The sequence below is a fragment of the Oryza brachyantha genome, chromosome 11 (genome assembly GCF_000231095.2).
Source record: "Oryza brachyantha chromosome 11, ObraRS2, whole genome shotgun sequence".
NCBI classification, from domain to species: domain Eukaryota; kingdom Viridiplantae; phylum Streptophyta; class Magnoliopsida; order Poales; family Poaceae; genus Oryza; species Oryza brachyantha.
In genome coordinates, this window is record NC_023173.2 from 8,446,491 (window position 1) to 8,467,781 (window position 21,291).

The window sequence follows — 21,291 nt, forward strand, 5'->3', positions numbered from 1 at the left end:
GGTCGAACCCTGTCGAACGGGGGCAGGTCGACAGGTCCCCCGGCAGCATCTGCTATGAGCGGCAGCTTTTCAGCTTTTTCAGGGTGGCAGCTTTTCAGCTTTTTCAAGGAGCATCTGCAGCTTTCGCGCCTCTTGAACGGGGGAGAACGACAGGCCGACAGCATCTACTTTGTTTTGCTTTCGCTTTTCCAGCTTTCGCTTTCGACCGCGCCTTTGCGCAAATTTCTCCACTCAACGTACCGACAACGAAATTTTCGAAGTGTCCACTTCACCTACTGCAACAGCAAAAATTCGATGCCCCTCGCTATATAACAGCACCGAACACACACCAGCGAAATACAGAAACTTAGAACTCATTTCCTTCTTCACCGTGAGAAAGGTTCCATATTCGTGAAGCAACCAGGGTTACCAAGCAGACTATGCCGAATAAGTAAGTTAGCATCACCAACCGCCCTTTCAGTTTCTTCTAGTCGCTAAATATACTACTTTTGTGTATTCGTGAAACGCAAATATAATTATGTACATATTAAATAAATACAATTAATTATCTACTTTAATATTTTACAAATATTCAAGTGTTCTAATATTGTTTTCATATAATTTATCGGTTGGTATACTTGAATGTTGGGAAAATATTACTGTTCAAATTTATATTTGCGTGTAAAGAATATACAAATGTACCTTACTCAAGTACTGGAAGAAACTAAAAAGGCATTGATGATCTAATTTACCTGTTTAGTCTAGTCTGCTTATGGAAAGGAGTAAGGATGAATCGTTATTCGACATGTTGTTACAACTTAGTAGCAAGGTAAAAATTCTAGTATATATTAAAATCAGTTTGTAGTTTCGGTTTAACGGTAATATTTGGTAAGTTGACACCTAGTCAGAAGAAATAGAACTTACAACGAGATCGTCATCGACAATGGAAGAGCAAACGAATCATCAAAAATCTTGGAACCATTGATGTAGATTTGGTACGGTGGCCCGCGCATATTGCGCGGTTAGCATCGTTACAAATTATTGCTATATAGGGAATATTATCTTGATAATAATTAGTTTTTAATAGTTAATTTGAATTTAAATTTTTTTAAAAAATATTTTTAAATGGCACCTCATTTACTTGTATTCTTGTACATAAAGTCTTCTCTACAAAATATTTAAATTATAATTACAAATTTATATATTTTTAAATTTTATTTATATATTGACCTTTTCTCTTAATTTTTCCTAATGTTTAAAATTTTAGATCTTTCTAAATTGTATTTATAGATGAACTCTTCCCTCAATATCAATCATTTTAAAAATTTGAGTACAGATTTTGAAATTTTCTAAACTGTATTTACACATGAACTCATTTTAGTTTTCTTTATTTTTAAGTCCTAAATTGTATTTATAGATGGACTCTTTCCTCAATATCAATTATTTTAAAATTTTTAATCCAAGATTTATTTCCCCATGGATTTTTTTTCTTTTTTTTCTCTGTTGTCTGATTAAAAATATTTTTTCTTTTTTTCCTTATATGATCCATCAGATTGATTTCCCTTCTTTTACTGCTATTGATTGCTCTGTCTGATTGAATCAAGAATTTATTACCGTGACGTATATGGATGCATGGACTTTTTTCTCAATTGTCCGATTGACATGTTTTTAATTGCAATTGTTTTTTTCTTTTTTCCTACTTTTCTTCGAGTAACCTCAGAATTTCTAGCTCGTGAGAGACAACGTGGATGCTTCTTTTTCTATTACTTTATGTATATAATAAATTCAATTTGTGGTTATGGTTTAGGGCAACCATTGTTGTATATAATAGATGTCATTAAAGGTTAAGCATGCCGCGTGCAACAGTGTTTTAACAGATGCAAAAATGAACATACTAGAATAAAAAACATTAATGAAGTGTTTCATACATGTCTTAGAATTAAATAGGAATAGAAAACTCATGGACGGTCAGTGCCCTTCGCACGCTTGCTAGGTCCTGCCTTCTTCCTATGCCTAATTTGCTCAGTGGGATATGTGAAAGCATCGAGGGGTGCCTATCACTTGGTGCCTGCTGGGGTGTCACCTCGGGTGACGGAACGACCTCTATCTCCTGCATAGGCTGTGTCACTGGAGGTGGTGGTGCGTTCCAGTAATCGAACCCTAGGTCCAGAATGGCAAAGAAGTCGGCAACGGCTGTAGTGCGAGAAGTGCGAGGGGACTGAGCTGGCATCCCGTAAGTAGGCATCTCATAAGTGGGCATCCCGTAAGTAGGCATCCCGTATGTAGGCATCCCGTAGATTGTCGAGGCCGAACCGTAGTCATAGACTGTTTGCACACGAGGGAGAAACCAAAAAAATACGTAGTTAGTCATGATACAAATAATGATGGCCTAAAGTGTAGAACTGTTTAAAAGGACGTACATGTGTGTTGTGCATGCCCTAGCTCTAGCGCACGCAGAGTGATGTGAAGTCCCCATGCCGGTGCGTTCAACATGTTATCCCCTATTGGCATGGGAGGGATGTGTGCCGATCCAGATGCTCCCTGCGTAGACTGAACAAATGGAAGAGTTTGTTCTCCCTGCGGGCGTGGATGCCTCGTGCTTGACGTCGGCACCCCTGATCCAGCTGACCCACTTGTGTAATTCGATTGTGATGTGCGCTGAAAGGAAGGCCGACTGTGAGATGTGTGGGGCTCTTCGTACCCGCGACGTGACGTGGATGGACCACTGTTATCGACGCTGGAACGTCGGGGTAGAGGTGGTGGCCCCCTACGGGCCGACGGGGGCACCACATCTGCCACGCTACGACATGAGACGCGACTTAGCAGTGCGGCAGCACGGGCGCGGAACCGGCGAAAGACGCTCGCTACGTCGTCAGGGGTGACGACCGTAGGCCGCGGCTCCAGCCTTCTCAGCATGACGTCAGACTCCTGATGAACTTGCTCGATAAATTCCGCTTGATTCCACAAGTAATACAGTCAATTCATACTATTGTAGTAATTGCATCTTAATTAGAGGAAGTGAGCTAGTTGCAAATTTATCAAACACGTACCATTGAGTTGTAGGCCGAGCGTGGCTGAGGGGCAAACGTGTCGGCAATGTTCGCCTGGTGGGGCACACTGCTATATCTCCCTGTGGTGGAAAACACCTCCATCGTGTGACAGTGTGGTACTAACAAAGGTACGACCCATAGAAACTCCCATCGTCGAGAGCTGTCTCAGGTGTCAAGTTTTCGGCTGCGTGCTCCTACTCTTGTACAGTCGGCTGCACTGCGGTGACAACAGTCATCTCGTATGACAGCCTGAGCCCCTTTCTAGAGTACCTGCACCCCAGTACATGCATCCCGTACGTAAGAATTTTATGAAGTTGTTTTTTTCAAAAAGTTTCGGATTCAACTACTTTGATGAGTACTAACCTATGCAGATTTTGAGCCAAACCACGGCCGGCTTGTGGAGGGAAGGGTTGGTACATGCCCATTTGTTTCATCACCCTGTGGATATTGTGTGGTTCCACATGCACGTCTAGCACAAGGTGACAGGTAGTCCTCCAGAGTTGTGCATCTCGCGTGCAAAGATCTGCGAGACCATGCGGGCCCCTGTCGTGTACATCGTGTGGGGTGTAAGGAGTCCACCGAACACGGTCAGGCGTAAGCTGATCAAAGTCAGCTACAAACTGCGTGTACACACGCCGTGTTGTCCCGCTAACCCACCTCAGCTGCAACCAGAAGAAATTCATTGTATCAAAATAGTATACCAGTAGTAATGAACCGTTTGTAACGACAATACAAAATAATTGAACTAAGATAACCTCACGGTGCGTCCATAATGATCCCATAGTGGGACGATCGTTGATGTCATCGACACCAGATGTATACATCTCGGACACCCTATAGCTTGCGTACGAGTCGAGCTGAGGTCTCCCAATGTCGAACCGCTCGTGCGCCCACAACATAAGCAGCAACGGACATTCTGTTAGTGAACTTTGCTTGCTATTCCTCACGCAAGCATCGCACAATCAAGCATAAGTTGCCGCAAGTACCGCCGACCCCCAACTATACTGTGGAATATCGTCCATAGGTAATGTTGCAATCTCCTCTACGTAGTGGATGAAGTGCTTGTCCACGGAGTCAGCATGTGTTCCTGTGAACATCACTCTTCCGAACAACCACAGGAGGTAAGCGACTAAGTGCCGTTGCTGTATCCACTCGTCCTAGTCATCTGAGAAGACATCCTGCCGAAACAGATTGAGCCAGGTCTTCGTTGGCCCATGGCCATCCGTGAGATCATTAAGTCCATCGGGTAGCACACCTGCAAAACTGGCAAGAAGGTCGTCGACCCATCCAGCATGTACCACAGTTGGGCCAACTGCTGGCCCAGCTAGCGGCAGCCCCAACAAATAAGACACATCCTGCAAAGTGGGCACCATCTCTCCAACTGTCAGGTGGAAAGTGTGGGTCTCCGGCCTCCATCTATCCACAAGAGCACTAAGAAGCGCCGCGTCAATTGGGATTCTTTTGGCCCTTCCACGTGAAGGCTCGACCAGCCGTGCAAAGGTCAACAGCCCAGCTGCTCTCAACCTACAACATGAAGTACAGTATGTTAGTAGTACATCAAGATTTGAAAATAAGATATTAATAAGAAAACTATCTGTAAATTTATGCACCTTGGAATCCAACGAGGATCAATACGCCAATATTGATCCAGTCCTCGCATTTTCAGGGCATTGCAGAAAGTGCCTGTACTAAGTCGACGCATCGGTGGTTCCGATCGGTGTTCGGGTCGATCAGCTGGTGCACTGCAGTCTGATCAGCCATACCTGCACATAGCATCACATAATAGAAGAATGCCCATCTGGTTGGAGTAAAATATAGAATGCAATTAGAGTACTTACAAATTTAAATTTCAAAATCTAACAAAATGTACATCGTACCGGTAATACTGTAGTGCACGGCAAAATTGAAGTTACAAGTCCACGACACATAATTATGGATATTGAAAGTGTACCGCATATCAAAATTATAAGTACATGCCCCCGACATAGAAATTCCATTATTATAGTGAAATGGTGTTCGAAATTAAAACTACAAGGACATGCCACGTACATTTGGATATTCAAAGTACGAGATGGTTCAAATTAAAATTACAGCCGTACGCAACAACAACACCAATATGTAATACGGAACTAAGGATTATTTTTCTTCTTGACTTCCCCTTTGGAACACGACGAACATCAGCACCTGTGGCGTCTTTCCCTATAATGTATAGGGGACAATCTGTACGGGCATGCTTCCTCCCGCAAAGAATGCAAGCTTTCTTACGACGAGATCCATCGTTCGCTTCAGCTTCGTCCATAAGGTTCTTGATCCTGCGCGACTTGCGACGGCCCTTCGTATCAACTAATTGACCTGAGTCAGGAACCCAAATGGCTTGCCCCAGAGGAGGACGATTGAAATCGCACACGGCACGCCAACCACGCAATTCACCACACCAAGTTGCCTCCCACGCTTCCTTTGTGAAGTACGGGGAAACAAAAAGGTTTGCATCAACGCCGGCTTTTGCCGTTGCGGCAAACACGAGAACATGGCCGGTGAAAAAGAGAAGGCTTGTTGCAGTTGCATTTGTAAGCACGATTCTCTGGCCACAATGTGCATTCCAATGTGATGTCCGTTGATCCAATGCCGACACCACTCTTGTCACGAAGTCGTATCTCAAATAGCAACTCTCTATTCTCAGCAGGCCACACTCTGTGGAACGACGTGGTTGTCCGCGTCGACTCCGATTGCAGTTAGAATTGTTCCTCTGTACTTGCCAATCATGAAAATGCCATCCACACAAAGGACAGGAATGCAATTTCTAAAGGCCTCTATCATGCACCCAAATGACCAGAAAGCCCGACGAAGAACATTCTCCCCATTTTCATTGACCTCGTCCAGAATAGATATGTGTGTGCCAGGGTTTCTTGCTTGCATCACCTCCAATAGTGGGGGGACATTGTGATAAGAATCCTCGTAAGTTCCAAACCTCATCTCCAGTGCCTTCTGTTTTGCCCTCCAAGCCTTGTCGTACAATATCTCATATCCGTACTCTTTCTCTACATCATGCATAATGGTGAAGGGGGACAGTGATGTTTTTCTCACCACCTTTGAATATACCATCTGTGTTACAAATGCAGAGGTCATGTTCCTGTGTTGCAGTACGGTATTGTGCAACAAACATGTATGTTGTTCAACCCTCAAAGCTACCCATAAAGTGTCATGTTGTGGCTTGTAACCATGCACTCTCCAAGGACATCCAGCCTGTGTGCACTTCACGTCATACGTTGTCCTAGTCGAAACATTCACCCTAAACTCACGCTTCTGGTCAAATGCCCACCTCTTCACCGCAGCTTGAAGGTGACCTTTGTCATGAAATGTTTGTCCTACTTGCATCTGCTTGTTGTCATAACGCCAGTGGTCATTTAGACCATCGTTAACCTTCATACGACTCATGGATATGGTTGTCCAGTCGTCGGGTATGTCGGTTTCGTTGTCCCACTGTGTTGTATCTTCTTCATGCACTACAAGCGCAAGGTATTCCTCGTTTTCCACTTCCATCTGATCCACAACCGCCTCATTCTCCTCCGCCGCGTCAGCACGCATGGGCGAATCTGGTTCTTCATCATCCGAGCCATTGGCCTCGTGACTATTGTCACGAACAATGACCTCTTCTTGTGTAGTACCTTGTACTGCTTCTCCCTCTGGAGCTTCTTCGGTCTGCCAAACATTTTGCACTTGTCGATCCCCCAATGGAGTTTCTTCGACCACGACATGACTTGTCTCCCCCGATTGATCAACACATGTTGTTTTCTACACTAGTATTGCTAGGCTATACCCTTTCTCCCTTACTTTACTAACAAACTTTCTCCAACCTCCAGTTGAGGCAATCTCAACTACTCTCCACTGCCATCCGTGTTGGCCCCTCACTGGCCACACGACATTTATCGTAAATTTATCGAGCACTGGATCTACCCCAAACATATTGTACAACCACCCTAACAGGTCGTTGAATCCCATGTGCTCCGGTGAGTTTAGATCAGTATCATGGAAGCCATATAGAGTCAAATCCACCCCACTATCACATAGTTGAATAGGAGCATCGCCATAATATGGACGAATGGGCATATCACCTGACATCCTGATAAAACATGACAAATAGCCTACCGTTTAACTATGAGTAACCAACGATTGGTTTCGTAATCCAAATAAAATACAATACCTTGCGATTAATAACATGTACTAACTAACAACTAATTTAACCTTGTCATTACCGGGCCAATCCACTACATGCCCCTGTAATTTCACATAATCCCTTCTACGCCACTAAACTATTTGAGTTGTGGAAACAAACAAAAATAATTTAGTCACTATTTGTTTTGAATGTTAAAAAATATTTTTATATGAAATATTATTTCATTATATTTAGCAAGATTTATTGTAAAATGCTTTGCCTCAATTTTGAAAATTACTTTTCAACAAATGTATGTTGCAAAAAATATTTGTTTTCACTTATTACTTTTTTCACAAAATATAAAACATATTTTAATTTTTAAAAAAAATATCAAATCAAATTTGATGTATTTGATAACATGTAGTTTTAATTCATAATTTTTCTATTGAAACTTATGTATGGGTTTAATCATATTTTTTATAATACAAAAATAACAACTGCTATTTTTTAAATTGGTCATGAAATGATTATATCGCTTGTATGTTTTTATAAGTTAATATTGTCATATCAAAATTTATTTCGTCCATACCAGGTATACTACACGAGGGGAAATGTAGTAATATTTAACGCTCAACTAATGGTCAACATTTGCCATGTACTAACTTAAAACTATTTTTTAACCATCTACTAGATTCATAATACAAATAAAAATATAGTACCTTGCGATTAATAACACGTACGTACTAACAACTAATTTAACCTTGTCACTACTTACATACATCTAGCACCATTTACCAATGACACTGCAAACTGCTACATAATTAACAAATTGTCTAACAATTTGCCATTTAATTATTCAATAATTACCCTCCGACAACTTATACTACATTGTCATGTACTAACTTACCACTATCAATACACTATACAACCTTCTCTCTTATTTTTGTCATAACTAATCTGTAACATGTACTGACCAAGGGCTATTTTAAAATTGCTATTATTTCAATTCACTGCAAAATATGTACTAACACTGCTAACCAAACAGGTGCTAACAAAACGTACCTACTAACAGTGATATATTTAAAACAATTAAAAAATCAAAAACCATTTTTAATAAACTTTACTCGGGGATTAGTGGTGCATACCTTCACTGCTGTAGGCCGTGGCCACCTCTTTACTGTTAGCTAGCAGCTCCTCGCCCTCCTCTCCGGCGTGGTAGCTGCTCTAGTCACCCTCCGACGACTCTCCACGGCGGATAGCGAAAATGGTGTACACCTTTTCGGAGACGTGGTCTAAGAACGCCACCGCGGTTCGGTTTACACGCTGTCAAAAGTGAAAGGAAAAGCGAAAGCAAAAAGATAAAGCGAAAGCAAAAGAAAATGCAGGCGTTGCCGGCTGGTCCGGGGGCCTGTCGTTCTCCCCCGTTCGACAGGCCTGCCCATAGCACTGTGAGCAAAAGCTGCTGAGCATCGTGGTGTTGTCGGGGGAGCTATCGACCTGTCCCCGTTCGATAGGTTCAGAGGGCATTCGACAGTGCCGTGGGCAACGCCTGTCGACCTCCCGCCGGTCGACATGTACCTTGTCGCTATTCGGCCGTTCAATAGGCAGTTACTCCCGCGATTCCCCATGTCTAATCTTGTGATTTTTCATTAAAATAATAATATTTCTCCAAAAAATTCCCCTACCACCACCACTATTGCATTTGCCCTGGCACGTATGGATAGGAACGATACACCATCAACCACACACAGCGAAGAAGCAAACCAGAGACGACAAAATAACACTGTAGGTACCGACGCGGCACGAGCGAGCGCTCGCCCATGAGCCGAGAAGATGAGATCAGAGATGATGGCGTGGGAGTCGAGGAAAATACGGCTGCGTGCAATCTATTCTTAGAACAGTATAATAGCAAGCTATAAGCTGGCTAAATACTTATATGGAGAAGATAGAAGATGAGAAAGTGTAAGCTTGAAGCCAACTCGGACATAAGAACCAAAAAACTCTGTGAGATTGATATGTGGATCCTGTATTAATGATAAAGAGCTAACTACTATATAGATGTGCTAAGAGAAGACTATAATACTTCTTATAGTGAGCTTGTTGGCTATATTATTAGCATTGCTCTTACTTATCTGTTAGCTTCTCTTGTATAGAAATTTAATTTTTTGTCACTCTTACGAGCGGTCAAAACAGATTTGCCACTCACCGTCTATGACATGTGGACCCTCATGAGTCTATGACAGATGGGTTCAGTGACAAATTTGTTATAAAAATCCGTAAGAGTAGGAAAAAGTTGAAAGCCCCTCTCTCATAAGCCTAACAGTGTAATTGATGCCTCACAGTATGTAGATAGAGTGTCATCTATCCATCTTGAGAATCGAACGGCCGAGAAAAATAGGGATGACATCACGTGGGACCAAGCGGCGCATGCGCCTCGTCTGCAACTCGATCGACGCAACGACCAACGAGGTGGCCCACCCTCCGTCAGCAAACATCGGCAGCGAGCGAAACCGCCATCCCACACAGAAGAGGCATGCAGCAAAGCCACTGAAAAGCGGACCCCACGAAAGACGTACCGAGAGAGCCAGCGAGCAGAGAGCAGGTCACAGGCAACGAACGAAGCGCGGAGAAACGAACACCCCCGGAACGGATATTTACACTATAGCATTTGGCAACTCTCTATATATCACTTTTACATCTGTGCTTACATATATACTATTAGTGAGAGAAGTTGCACTAATAATTTGTCACTTTTAAAGCGTCATCTCAGCATGCCAACGTGAACGAATGATGCAAAATTACTAAACTACCTCTTTTTATTTCCTTTTTAGTCTGTGATTAACACAGGTAGCAGTATAGCTATACTAGGCCACATTTTGTAGCAACAAAAAATCAAAATTATGGAAAAATGATACAGCACAGTACTGATGTAATTACTCAGGCACAATAAATTCGATCCAAATAAATGACAAATACATAATAGTACATACTATCTCATTGGCAACAACAATATTTTTTAGCATTTGGTCTTTCTAGTAGACAACATATTACAATAAAAGTTTAACACACTCATCGTCAAATTTAACGGTTCAGAGTACACATGGCACTTCAGTTCTTGACATAAGTTTTAAATAGTTCATCGAGAGGAACAAGACCATTACTTGGTAAAATAGAAACATCAAGTTCAGTAAAAACTAGTTAATTATCTAACAGTTTTTCTGTACAATATATTGTGATATTTGGAAATTACTAAATTTACAATATATATATATATGTATGTATATATATATATATATATATGTATGTATGTGCAAATTCAAGAGAGTTAGCACTAGTTCAGTCATCAAGTGAACAGATTTGTTGTCAATACATTTGCCACAGGGGTAGTTCGGTAATTTCGCGTCATTCGTCTACGTTGGCATGCTGAGATGACGCTCCATGTATGCAAAAGTAACAAATTATTAGTGCAACTTCTCTCACCAATGACATATATGTAAGCACAAAGATAAAAGTGACATATGGAGAGTTACCAAATGCTAAAGTAGCAAATAGTTAAATATCCCCTGGAACAGTGCGCAGAACAGTACCTGAGGGGACTGTAGCTATCCGACGTGGCTAGCCCCAGCGCTCGTCCTGGGAGCACCCCTTTAAGAGTGCGTTTGGTTGGTGTCCAAGGTAGGATGAAATATGGGCATTTATATTTTTAGGAATATGGTGATACAGTTTTATATTTGGTTAGATGGATAGAATGATCCAATTTTTTATTTGGTTGGATGAGGATGTATGGAATGGACATATTGAATTACTAATAAATAATAATATAAATTAATCATCATAGATTTTATCTTAATTGATATAAATTATCAATTAAATATATCTATCATTATTCATTAACACTAATTTAAACTTAGTAATTACTAATTAATATCAAAACAAACTAATTATCACTGAACAATCACTAATAATCATGGTTTGCGAAGGTGGATGAGCTAATCCGGTCAATTTGGCCGGATACACCCATCCAGCATCTTCATAAAATATTTCTTTTCTAGGCTACCATATCCAGTTTCACCCACGAACCAAACGCATCAAAAACCTGACGACCATCTCCCATCTAGACATATCCCACCAACCAAGGCCAGGGCGCACCTTGACGCGCCGCCTGGGCACAACTGATCTATTCCGTAAGAGCAGATGAAAGGCTAGTTCGTCTGTGGTCTCAAAAATTCATCTCATCTAACTATATAATTAGTTTTTTTTATAACGCTCTATTTAGATGTACAAAGATTTAATATGATACTTTTGGAAAAAGAATTTTGTGAACTAAACGGGCTCTATTTTAGGAGGATATACATTTGCTCTGTCTGTATAGTCGTTCTTTACAGATTCCAAAACTGATTGAACAAGGTCACGATCCTCCTTTCTACAGCGTAAAATCACAACTGACTCTTTGAAACGCAGCAAGCTCTGGTCAGGAACTTTATCAGCTTAATATTCAAGCATTAGTAATAATGTACGGACACACATATTGCAAATAGAGGTTTCCAAAACATAGCTAGATTCAAGCCAATCTGTTCATAGTATGAACAGGGATAGATGTCTAACTGGTACTCAATCAGAAAAACCAATGTACACATATATGTACTCTGATGATAAATATAAGAGTCCCACACCTCAATTTTCAATTGTCGTAACTTTGGTTCAGCAATATGTAGGTTTAGTGACATAAAAATGGCATGGATTACACCCGACAGTAATTTCAATCTTGATCTCCAGGTTACTGATATGTCTGCACTTAAAGCAATCAAAAATAAACTGAAATCACCAAAACCAAAACCCTTTCCTCCCCACAAAAACCACACACAACCTTTGTGGAGAAATGTGGCTTCTGTCCATTGTGACAAGCTTGAATAGACATGCAACTAAAAAACAAACATATGTAAGTACATGAGTAGTTACAGAAAATTACAGCTAAAATTGCACAAAATTATAGCTCAAGCTGCACATTATTAAGAACGGTAACTTACCCTATTCATGCAGTGCCATAGACTTATAACAATGAAACACACAAGCAGCAACCTACACTAATTTTGGATTTCCTATGGTCAAAACGAAACATGGCCTAATGCACTTATGTACATTATGTTCTATTTGGGCCATGAGATTCAAATAGCACTTGTTTTCCCTAACGTAAAAGACGGATGGGTTAGTTGTTTTTCTTATCAACTGTTGCGCAAAACTGTTAGCGGAGTTGCAAAAATTTATATGTGAAGTTGCACAATATTCAAGCTAGAATTGAACAAGTTGATAAGCAAATTATGACCACACGACGTGCAAAATGTGCCTATATTGGCAGTCCATGATCTGTACAAAATGTGCTTACGTCTGATTCTGCAAGAGAACATAAGAAAATGTATCTAGATTGATTAAATTAATAAAAGAAAACATAAACTGACAGTTGCACTTCATTTATACGAAAATTGCATTTGTCTACACTATGCAAGTTTAGTCAACACATTGTGCAGGTGCTGACTGACGGTTGAGGAAAAAAACAGAGTTTATAAATAGCAAAGTTGCACATAAATGTGATCCTTGCGTTGTAATCAAGCTTAAACTGACAAAATATCCCATCTGTGCCAAAAAAAAAACCTAGATGCAGCAGTTAAGGAAGCATTGATAGAGAAAATAGACCTCAAAAGCAAAATCTCCTATAAGCAGAGGGCATGATTACTAACCAACAATGTTACTGCCACCACCCATTGGCCGCCCACTATCTGCCAAGTGCCACAAAACTGCACCCAAATACAAAATACAACGTAATAAAGTTTGGATTTTGATATTGAGGTTCAAACAACAAAACAAAAGGTGGTGAAGGTGTCAAACTTTTTTTTTAAAAAAAAAAGATGTAGGCAAACTCACAGAAATTGTCAAACTCAGGGAAAAAAGAACAGAAACCGTAGTACAATAGATGGAGGGATTACCTGTACAACAAATCACAAACAGCAGATGGAGCATAGCCCCTGCTGATTGGCCTCGTTATGCCGGTGGTGCCGTGCCGCGTTGCTGACCAAATCGCTCATCAAATTGCTGGCTTGGAGATGAACACTCAGTTAGATGCGAACCCATCTCAACGCACACAAAAAAAAAAAAGCATCGTGAAGTCTATGATTCCGTATGCATATGCGAACCGAGCCGCCAAGCAGAAGGTGATTGACAAATAGCAAAGGCGGCGGTAAAAAGAAATCAACAGTAAAATCTAAGTATTAGGTTACATGACAAGCTAATCTGCACTGAACTGCGGCGAGCGAGGTGAGGTGGGTACCTGCGGGGTACGAAAAGGTCTTAACGGCAGACGACGCCGTGGTAGCCGAGAGGCCGTAGTCCATCGGCCACCATGCGGCGGTAGTCCGCCCTGGCCTTGCATTTTTTGCCGCACCTCTCTGCGATCCTCGACGTGCCTGCGAGAAGGTTCCGCTCAACGACACTCGCGTTCTGCACAAAACCCTGCCAAAAATCAGACGCAAAGGAGACGACAAGCAACCTCCTCATTAATCCGATGCGCCAGGCGAAGAGGAATACTTGGAACAAAAATGATTGTAGTACCTTCAGATTCTCCAAGGCGCCACCAGCTTGACCTTCCTCATAGTTGCTGCCGTGGAAGCAGTTACATCGCCCACGTTGCGGCCGCTTGACAGCCACGGAATCCTCCATGAAGATGTTTAGTTCCTCTTCGGTGGAGTGCAAAAGGAAAGAAAAGAAAACGAGAACAAAGGCGAAGGGAGGCGAGAAAAACTCCACTCTCACTCTCCACCCACGCCGCCGCCGGAGGTCTGCCCCGCCGCCAGATCCGCACATCACCACCGGAGCTCTACCTCGGGTACGCCGCCGTCGTATCGACGCCGAGCGGGAGGACGATGATGCTGCCGAGCGAGCTCCTCCCAGTGGCGCCCCGAGGCCATCCTGACGAACCTGCGCCACCGCCCGACGCCCGCCGGATCCGCCCCGACAAGGACGACGGTGCGGCCGGCCTCCGGCGCGCAGATCTGTGCCGGGCCACCCAGCTGCGGCACCCCCGCCAGCCGCGGGGAGGCTAGCCGGAGGCGGTGCAGCATGGATGGGCAGGTCGGCAGTGAGGCGGCGAGGAAGAGGACCTGGGGAGCGGCAGGCGGCGGAGATGGCAATCGCCGGTGGAGAGAGAACTGCGGGGAGGGAAAGGGGAATCTTCTCTAATACCGAAAGCAAGGCAATTTCTCGGCCAACGAGAGTGTCCACGTGGCATATCCCATCGCTCAGGGAAAACACGCCAGCGGACCAGCCAACTGCCTTGCTCGCGCTTGCATGTTCGCTCATGAAAGCAGTACTGCTTGGTTTGCCTCATCATGAACAATCTGGAGACCATCCTTGCTACTCGCTAGACCCACCTCGATTTTTTAAAAAAAATATAGTGATCATATCGCCGGGACCCACACACTTATAAAAAAAAAGCAGCGCCATTCGATGCCGCCGACCATAGTAGACTCAACATAATACCGGCTGCTCCCCTCGCCTCCTAAGTCTATTTGACACTGCTTAAGAAATATGCATCTAAATAAAATTTCTAATTTCTATATAGCTCAATATTTTCTATAAATCGTATTAATTTTGAGGGTAGTTAATATGTTTAAAAATATAAGTATTTATAATAGGTGGTTTAGTGAATTGTAAGGTTAGATAAAAATATTTCATTTTATTCTTTCTCTGAGAACCCAATTATCATGGTAACCATTTGTGAGGACGTCCCAAAGCCTAGGTGGTACAATGCTCCGAGACATGTCAGCGCGAAATATCCAGATGGATGGGGTCTCAAATTAAACCCAAATAATTACGGTAACCATCCAACCTCATCGCAGACCCCGACATGTCTTGAAGAGGGCACTGCAAAGGCTCTAAGCCATCGGATATGAAATAGAAGACATAACCATTGGAATAGCCACGCCAGTCATCTACGTCATACGCCCGTCAACCACTCGATAGTGGCAACCAAAAGCGTACCCCAGAGACTCGATCTCAACAAAGGCATATTCCCCGGTTATCTCAACCATTTCAAACCCATCCTCATGTGGGACTAGTTGCCTAGGAATGCAACATAGTCTCACATAACTCATCTCAAGCACGATATCCGAATCATAAGTGGTTCTAAGCATAAAGCATAATAGTCTTAATAAGTTCTAAGTAGTACTTGGCGACAAGCCATACATATTGGTTCATGCGGTAAGCGTGCTACCCAAAAGCCCATAGGCAAACCGGCTAGGGTAAATCCCTAGTTAGAACTATCCTGGAAATCACAAACTGCATCAAACTCATCTAAACAGTCAATACCTGCAGCAGGGTCTGAGCCAAAAACAAGTAAAAAAAAGCAAGAAATCAGTACATTAATCAAATTAATGTACTGGCAAGTCGGTGACAACCCTAGCATGCTACATGTTGGCCATATTCAAGGATAAGCTGTGTATAGGTTAATTTGCATAAATGCCAGTTTTAGTTCACAACATTTTCTCAACGGAATTTTTTTTAACAATAATATAGAGTTAGTAAAACTTGTAATGTAAATGAATAAATAACACGTGTGTACCCCTCAAGGTAGATCATCACCACTTACCATCATATCATCACCATTCACCGAACTTTACCCAAGTTCATCAATAAAACATTCCAACCATTTTCCAAGTTCACAAGAGTTTATCAAAATCACAAACTATACTCATGACACTTCACCATGCCGCTCATGACCGTGAGCACGGCTAATCGATTAGTTTAGACTCTGTAGAGTTTGTACAACTTTTAAGCCCACATGATATGGTTCGCTCTAGTTTGTCCGATACCCGTCGGTATCACCACATTCTACACATTGAGTGTGATCTAGAGGTCATAACAAAACCGTTACATTGTTTATTGTCTAGCCTTGCACTAGCACGATGTGTGTTTTACCCACGCTACTAGCAAAGTAGCGCCACTAGGTAACGGGCCCACGCTTTAACCTAGCGCCGTAAAGAACCCTACCCGGAATCCCTCACGAGGCACGGCACCGTTGTATTGGACAGACTGCCCGCTCAAATCATCACATACCACATGTCGTTAATCAATTTCAACAAATCACAATCCATAGGAAGTTCCGATAAGGTACCAAAACCCGGTAACTCATACTCTTCGGCCTACCCAGATGCAAGGCTAAACTCTAAACAACTTAATAGGTTAAGGCCAGCCCATACTTAGCACATGTGGTTTGTACTGTTTTCATTAGTTGGTGACATAGAGTGAGGTTCTTAATCGACCCGGGCGAACGCTCCCCCTATCGGTGCACATCTACTACCATATGTACACTACTCGCTGCCCAAGTCTAAAAACAAGTTTTCTCCATTTTCTGTTCACAATACTCACACATTTAAAATTTTGTCCAGCAGCATCAAAATAACCTTTTTCACATATAATATTTATCAAATTGAGTAACTTGTAAGGCGGTAACCGAATATATAAGCATATAGCGGCAATATAAGCATAGCATAATCTCAAATAACATAATAATTGTATCCAAGAGAACCTTATGATTACAACCAGCAAGGATTCAATATTTCAAGGTGGGTTATGCAGCAATTAGGTCATATCTACCATTCCCATGTTTATATGATTTCTTTTACTAAAATTAATACTAGCAAACGTATGCATGTTTGCAATAGAATCATTTACCACAATAAAACATATGATCAAAGTGGTCAAAGGAGGGGCTGACTTGCCTTCGTCTGCAAACACCTGAACCTGGTCTTCAACAAACTCACCCTCTTCTTCTTCGACGTATTCTTCCTCTATTCAAAATACGCGTATACGATAAATACAAAAATGCATAAAAACCAAAAATGCATGAAAATGCATGAGACTTATGTAGTGAGTGTGTGCTGGTCTCAGGTGGCCTCTAGTGAAGAAATTTTTATTTTATCACTTTGTTTTACAGATATATGCATTTAATAATTAAAAATGTTTAAAAAGGGCTAAGTTTTATTAAGCAGCATTTTTGTACAGAAGTGAAGAAAATTATTTTTACAAAGTTACATAGCATGATTTTAGAAAATTAACAGAAGTGGTTTCACAATTTTTAGAGCTATTTTCAATTTGTTATGGATTTAACAAGCTCTAGGAGACATTTAGGGAAAAACAAAAATAAAGGAAACGTTTGTACAAAAAGTACCAAGTTTTATATTTTTCTAAAATAGTTCACAGTTCCACGGATCTAACAAAACTGGTTTCACAATTTTCGGAGTTAAAATGATTTTTCTACAAAATTTTGAAGTTTTGCTCATTCTCAGCTAAAAAAAATAGAAATCAGTTTTCAAAATTTAATTTCAGCCGAGCCCACATGTCAGTGAATGGCGTTTTCTGAAGTGAGGGGCGTTTTGCAGAAAGGCCCTCGGAAGATAGGAAATCAACCCGCACTCCCTTGCTACAGTAATATGTGTCTAGGCAGTTTTCGGATAGGACCCTAACTTTAGTCGAATTCTCCGAAGGAGGTCCCTGGTCGGGCTCACAGGAGGGGCAGACATGCCTGGCTCGATCTAGGGGTCGCTGGCGGCGAACCGAAGCTCGGATGGGGTCGTGATTAACAGAGAAAATGGAGAGGAGGTCAAGGCGAATCTAATGGTGGTCGTGGCGACGACGACGGTGGCCTGTGCAGCACCGACGACGACGGCGAGCGGCGGTCTTCGGTTGGGCGACGGTGCATGTTGCTATTCTTGATTTATCCAGCTAGAATGAGGCATGAAATGAGTACCTAGAGGTTCCAGGGAGCTTACAACACGACCGGCCGGGGAGGAAAAGCGCCGACAATGGTGAGGGCAGCGACGACGGTGTTGTGCTCGACGCGAAGGACGTCGGAGAGGCGGCGTTGCTCGGTGGTGTTTCGTCTGAGCACAAGGGTAAAATGGGTTCACCGAGGGATGCTAAGAAGGATGACGCGGACGGTTTCTCGTGAGACTCACCAGGGAAAGATTAATGGCGACGTGGGCTCGCCGGCGCCGACATGGGCGCTCGCGTTCCGGCCATCCCAAGAGGTTTCCTTCCCGGAGTTCGCTTGGAACGTGAAGAGGCGAGGTAGGAGAGCCTGCTGGCGCGAGGGCTGGTGTAAAGGTGGAGTTTGGACGCGGTGCCCGTGAGCTCGGTCCATGGCCTAAGCTCTGTCCCTGCGTTCTCGAGCCGTGCGACGATGGAACAGGGCGGCTGGGCGCGTCAAGACGTGTGCAGCATGCCGTGGAAGAGTAGTGGAGGAGGAGATTTGGTCTGGGCGCGGAGATTTGGTCGGAACGGCCTCGTCTAACTTCAATGGAGTGGTACCCGGGTGGTGATTGGGGAGAATGGCGCGAGGTGGACGATGGGTATGGAGACACGGTGTTTAGACCCACCAGCAGCGTCGGCTAACTTCTTAGCTTCATGGAGAAGGCCCGGCATGGCATGGTGGGAAGCTAGGGGTGCTATTTTCTCCACTCCAAGGAAGACGCCCGCCAGGTGTTCGACGAAATGCTTACAAAGACTGAGAGAGGGAGAGAAGGTGGCTGGTGCTATGATGGGATTTCTTGGGCTTCCATTGGCCATGTGGGGTGGTGGAGGCTGTGAGGAGAGAGTGGAAGGCTGCCATGTGGGTCCTAGGGGTGTGGAGCCCACTTGTCATTGAAAGAAATTTGAAATCTGGCTTGGAGGCTAAGTCAAGTAGAGTTGGCTGCAAAGGATTTTTGGAGGGTGAGAAGAAATGGTTAGATAGCGATCCAGCGTGTGCCACTCCTCTTGGTGTTAGAAAAAAGTTAGTAGAAGACTTTGGCTGAAACAAAACTTTTAAAAGAGGTTTTTAAATAAATGTTTCGAAGAGAGCAAGTTTGAATCTACTAACAGTTTTTCAGGTTTTTGGAGAGATTAAAATAAATCAAAGAGTTATCAAACCTTAATTAAAAATTATGAAAATTGTGGGTTGGTTTCTGACATATCAAGGTATTTTTTAGAATTTTTGCAGAATTTTTGGAGGCACATAAATACCAAATTAATTTTTTTTGTGATTCTAGGTCTATTATTGCATATGATGATGAGATGATTAAGATCTAAAAACAATTAAAATCACTTCCAACCACATGATGCATTTAAGTTAAATTTAGTTCTCGGGTTTACAGGCTTGGGTATGTTACACCATTAATAGGACGAAAAATCATAATAATCAACACATAAATACCTATAGCGTTAAAAAGTTTACCGTACAAAAGTTATATGTTCTAACAAAGATAGTATTTATTACATTTTCTAAATTGAACTACACTGCATGTAAATTTATAACTTTAATTTTAAATTAGTAAAATAAAACTTTACTAGTCACATGTAAAATATTCAATAAGAGCACTAAATACAGACGCATAGTTCCAATAACTAAACAAATAAAAATCTCGCAAAAAAACTAAATAAATATACACACCCACTGGTTAGTCACTGTGTTCACCTCAACTTTTTTTTACTACTTATGATTTATATATATTTTTCTATTTCCGTTTTGACTTATTTTGTGTTGTGTAATGAATATTAATTTAAGACGTAGACGATAAACGGTTATCACGATAAGTTGGTAAAAATTTTAGAGTGAGATATGTAACTATCAAACATCGAATACATCTGATTGTTGTAATGGGCTAACTGGTCCAATGGGCTTGCTCATTTACATTTCATCGTGGCAAGCCAGTCTCCTATACCGAATTCCGTGCAAAATCTCGAGCAGATAACGTGCCACGTGGCGCACTGAGCGAGAGAGCTCGCCGAGGCAGCGCGCTGTCACTCTCGTCACTCGCTGAATAAAAAAGTAGCGTGCCACACTCTCACTCGCTGTGCTGAGAGAGCTCGCCGAGGCAAGGGCCGGGGGAGGGCCAAGAAATGAACATGCCCTGTGCAGGCCTCTTCACACGCACGTGTCCTGCGCAGGCTTTTTTATATACAGCAAATCCTCCTCGGGTTGATATTACCTATAAAAATATACTATGTGAATGCTTTCTATGGACAATTTTTTATTTTGTGTCACGACTAATGCTCAGAGACTAATTAGAAGTATTAAATATAAACTATTAATAAAACTCACCTCATACTCTGGACTATTTCGCGAGACGGATTTATTGAGCCTAATTAATCTATAATTAGCGAATGTGATGCTACAGTAAACATTTGCAAATTATGAATTAATTAGGCTTAAAAAAATTTGTCTAATGATAATTGCTTACTTATCGGTCTATATTTAATACTCTTAATTAATTAACGTCCAACCATCATATCCTAAGATAGAGTTCAAAGGTTGTCTTAGAATCAGTTAATTATATATATTTTCCTATCATTGGTTTATAAATCAAGAAATTTATCCGTTCAACATTGTTTTATACCAACACAACTTTTAAAAATAAATAGTTTGATATTTTATTATTCTTACTTTTATTGTTAATCTTTTCTTTCAGTGATTAAAAAAAGTCACTGGATTCAAACAGTCCCTACATTGTCCGGTATGTCTTACATCTTGCAGTCTGTGGTATACATCTTACAGTCTATGGTATAACTGAGTATAAATCTATACCTTGTAGTCTTCTCTCTTCTCTTATTTTTTTTAAATTTTAAAATTTATTTATACGTTTGCTATTGTATCTGTCCATCAATATTGCAGCGCGGCTTTGCCGCGTGTTCTTTCTAGTAGCAACGCGATTTTTTTTGCTGTCGCGGCCTGCGTGGCGCGCGCCTGGTGCGCACAGTGCGAGCCTGGCGATCCACACGTGGCGACGCACTGCCTCTCACCCATCCAACCGCCCGTGCCCGATTGAGCTGATCTCGCCGACCCCGCTGCACGGGCCCCACAGGCAAACCAAACCCCACAGTCCCTGAACAGGCCCCACGAGCAAACCGCTGGCAGCCAACCAACGTCGTCACCAAAGAGACCGCAAACGCAAGCCCAGCCTGCCACCTTTAAGTATTTTAATGACTCCACCCCATCTGCAACTAAGACAACAAAACATCATTTCTTCCGGTTTCAAAAATTTTATGTATTAATCAATATTTATACATATATTTAGTTTACAA

The 21,291-nt window shown here is 42.1% G+C and overlaps 1 protein-coding gene and 1 long non-coding RNA gene across 6 annotated transcripts; one reads left to right on the forward strand and one right to left on the reverse strand.

The window, feature by feature from the left end:
• Positions 1 to 349: 349 nt before the first annotated feature.
• LOC107305321 lies at positions 350 to 4,682 on the forward strand. The gene is made up of 3 exons (XR_005812809.1): positions 350 to 430; positions 3,043 to 3,322; positions 3,401 to 4,682. It is a non-coding gene; the product is annotated as an uncharacterized LOC107305321 (long non-coding RNA).
• Positions 4,683 to 11,239: 6,557 nt separating this feature from the next.
• Positions 11,240 to 14,537, reverse strand: LOC102716818. 5 transcript variants are annotated; one of them, XM_040529165.1, is made up of 5 exons: positions 13,786 to 14,533; positions 13,505 to 13,686; positions 13,164 to 13,269; positions 12,918 to 12,974; positions 11,240 to 12,104 (listed from the first exon to the last, which is right to left on the reverse strand). In XM_040529165.1, the coding sequence occupies exons 1-2, from the start codon at positions 14,530 to 14,532 to the stop codon at positions 13,525 to 13,527; spliced, it is 909 nt and encodes a 302-aa protein (XP_040385099.1). In that variant the 5' UTR covers position 14,533; the 3' UTR covers positions 11,240 to 12,104; positions 12,918 to 12,974; positions 13,164 to 13,269; positions 13,505 to 13,524. The 5 variants fall into 5 exon arrangements, 4 of the variants coding, with proteins under 4 accessions (XP_040385099.1, XP_040385098.1, XP_040385097.1 ...); XM_040529164.1 differs by having other exon boundaries at positions 11,240 to 12,573; XR_005812808.1 differs by having other exon boundaries at positions 11,240 to 12,974; positions 13,505 to 13,674; positions 13,786 to 14,530.
• Between the last annotated feature and the right edge of the window lie 6,754 nt (positions 14,538 to 21,291).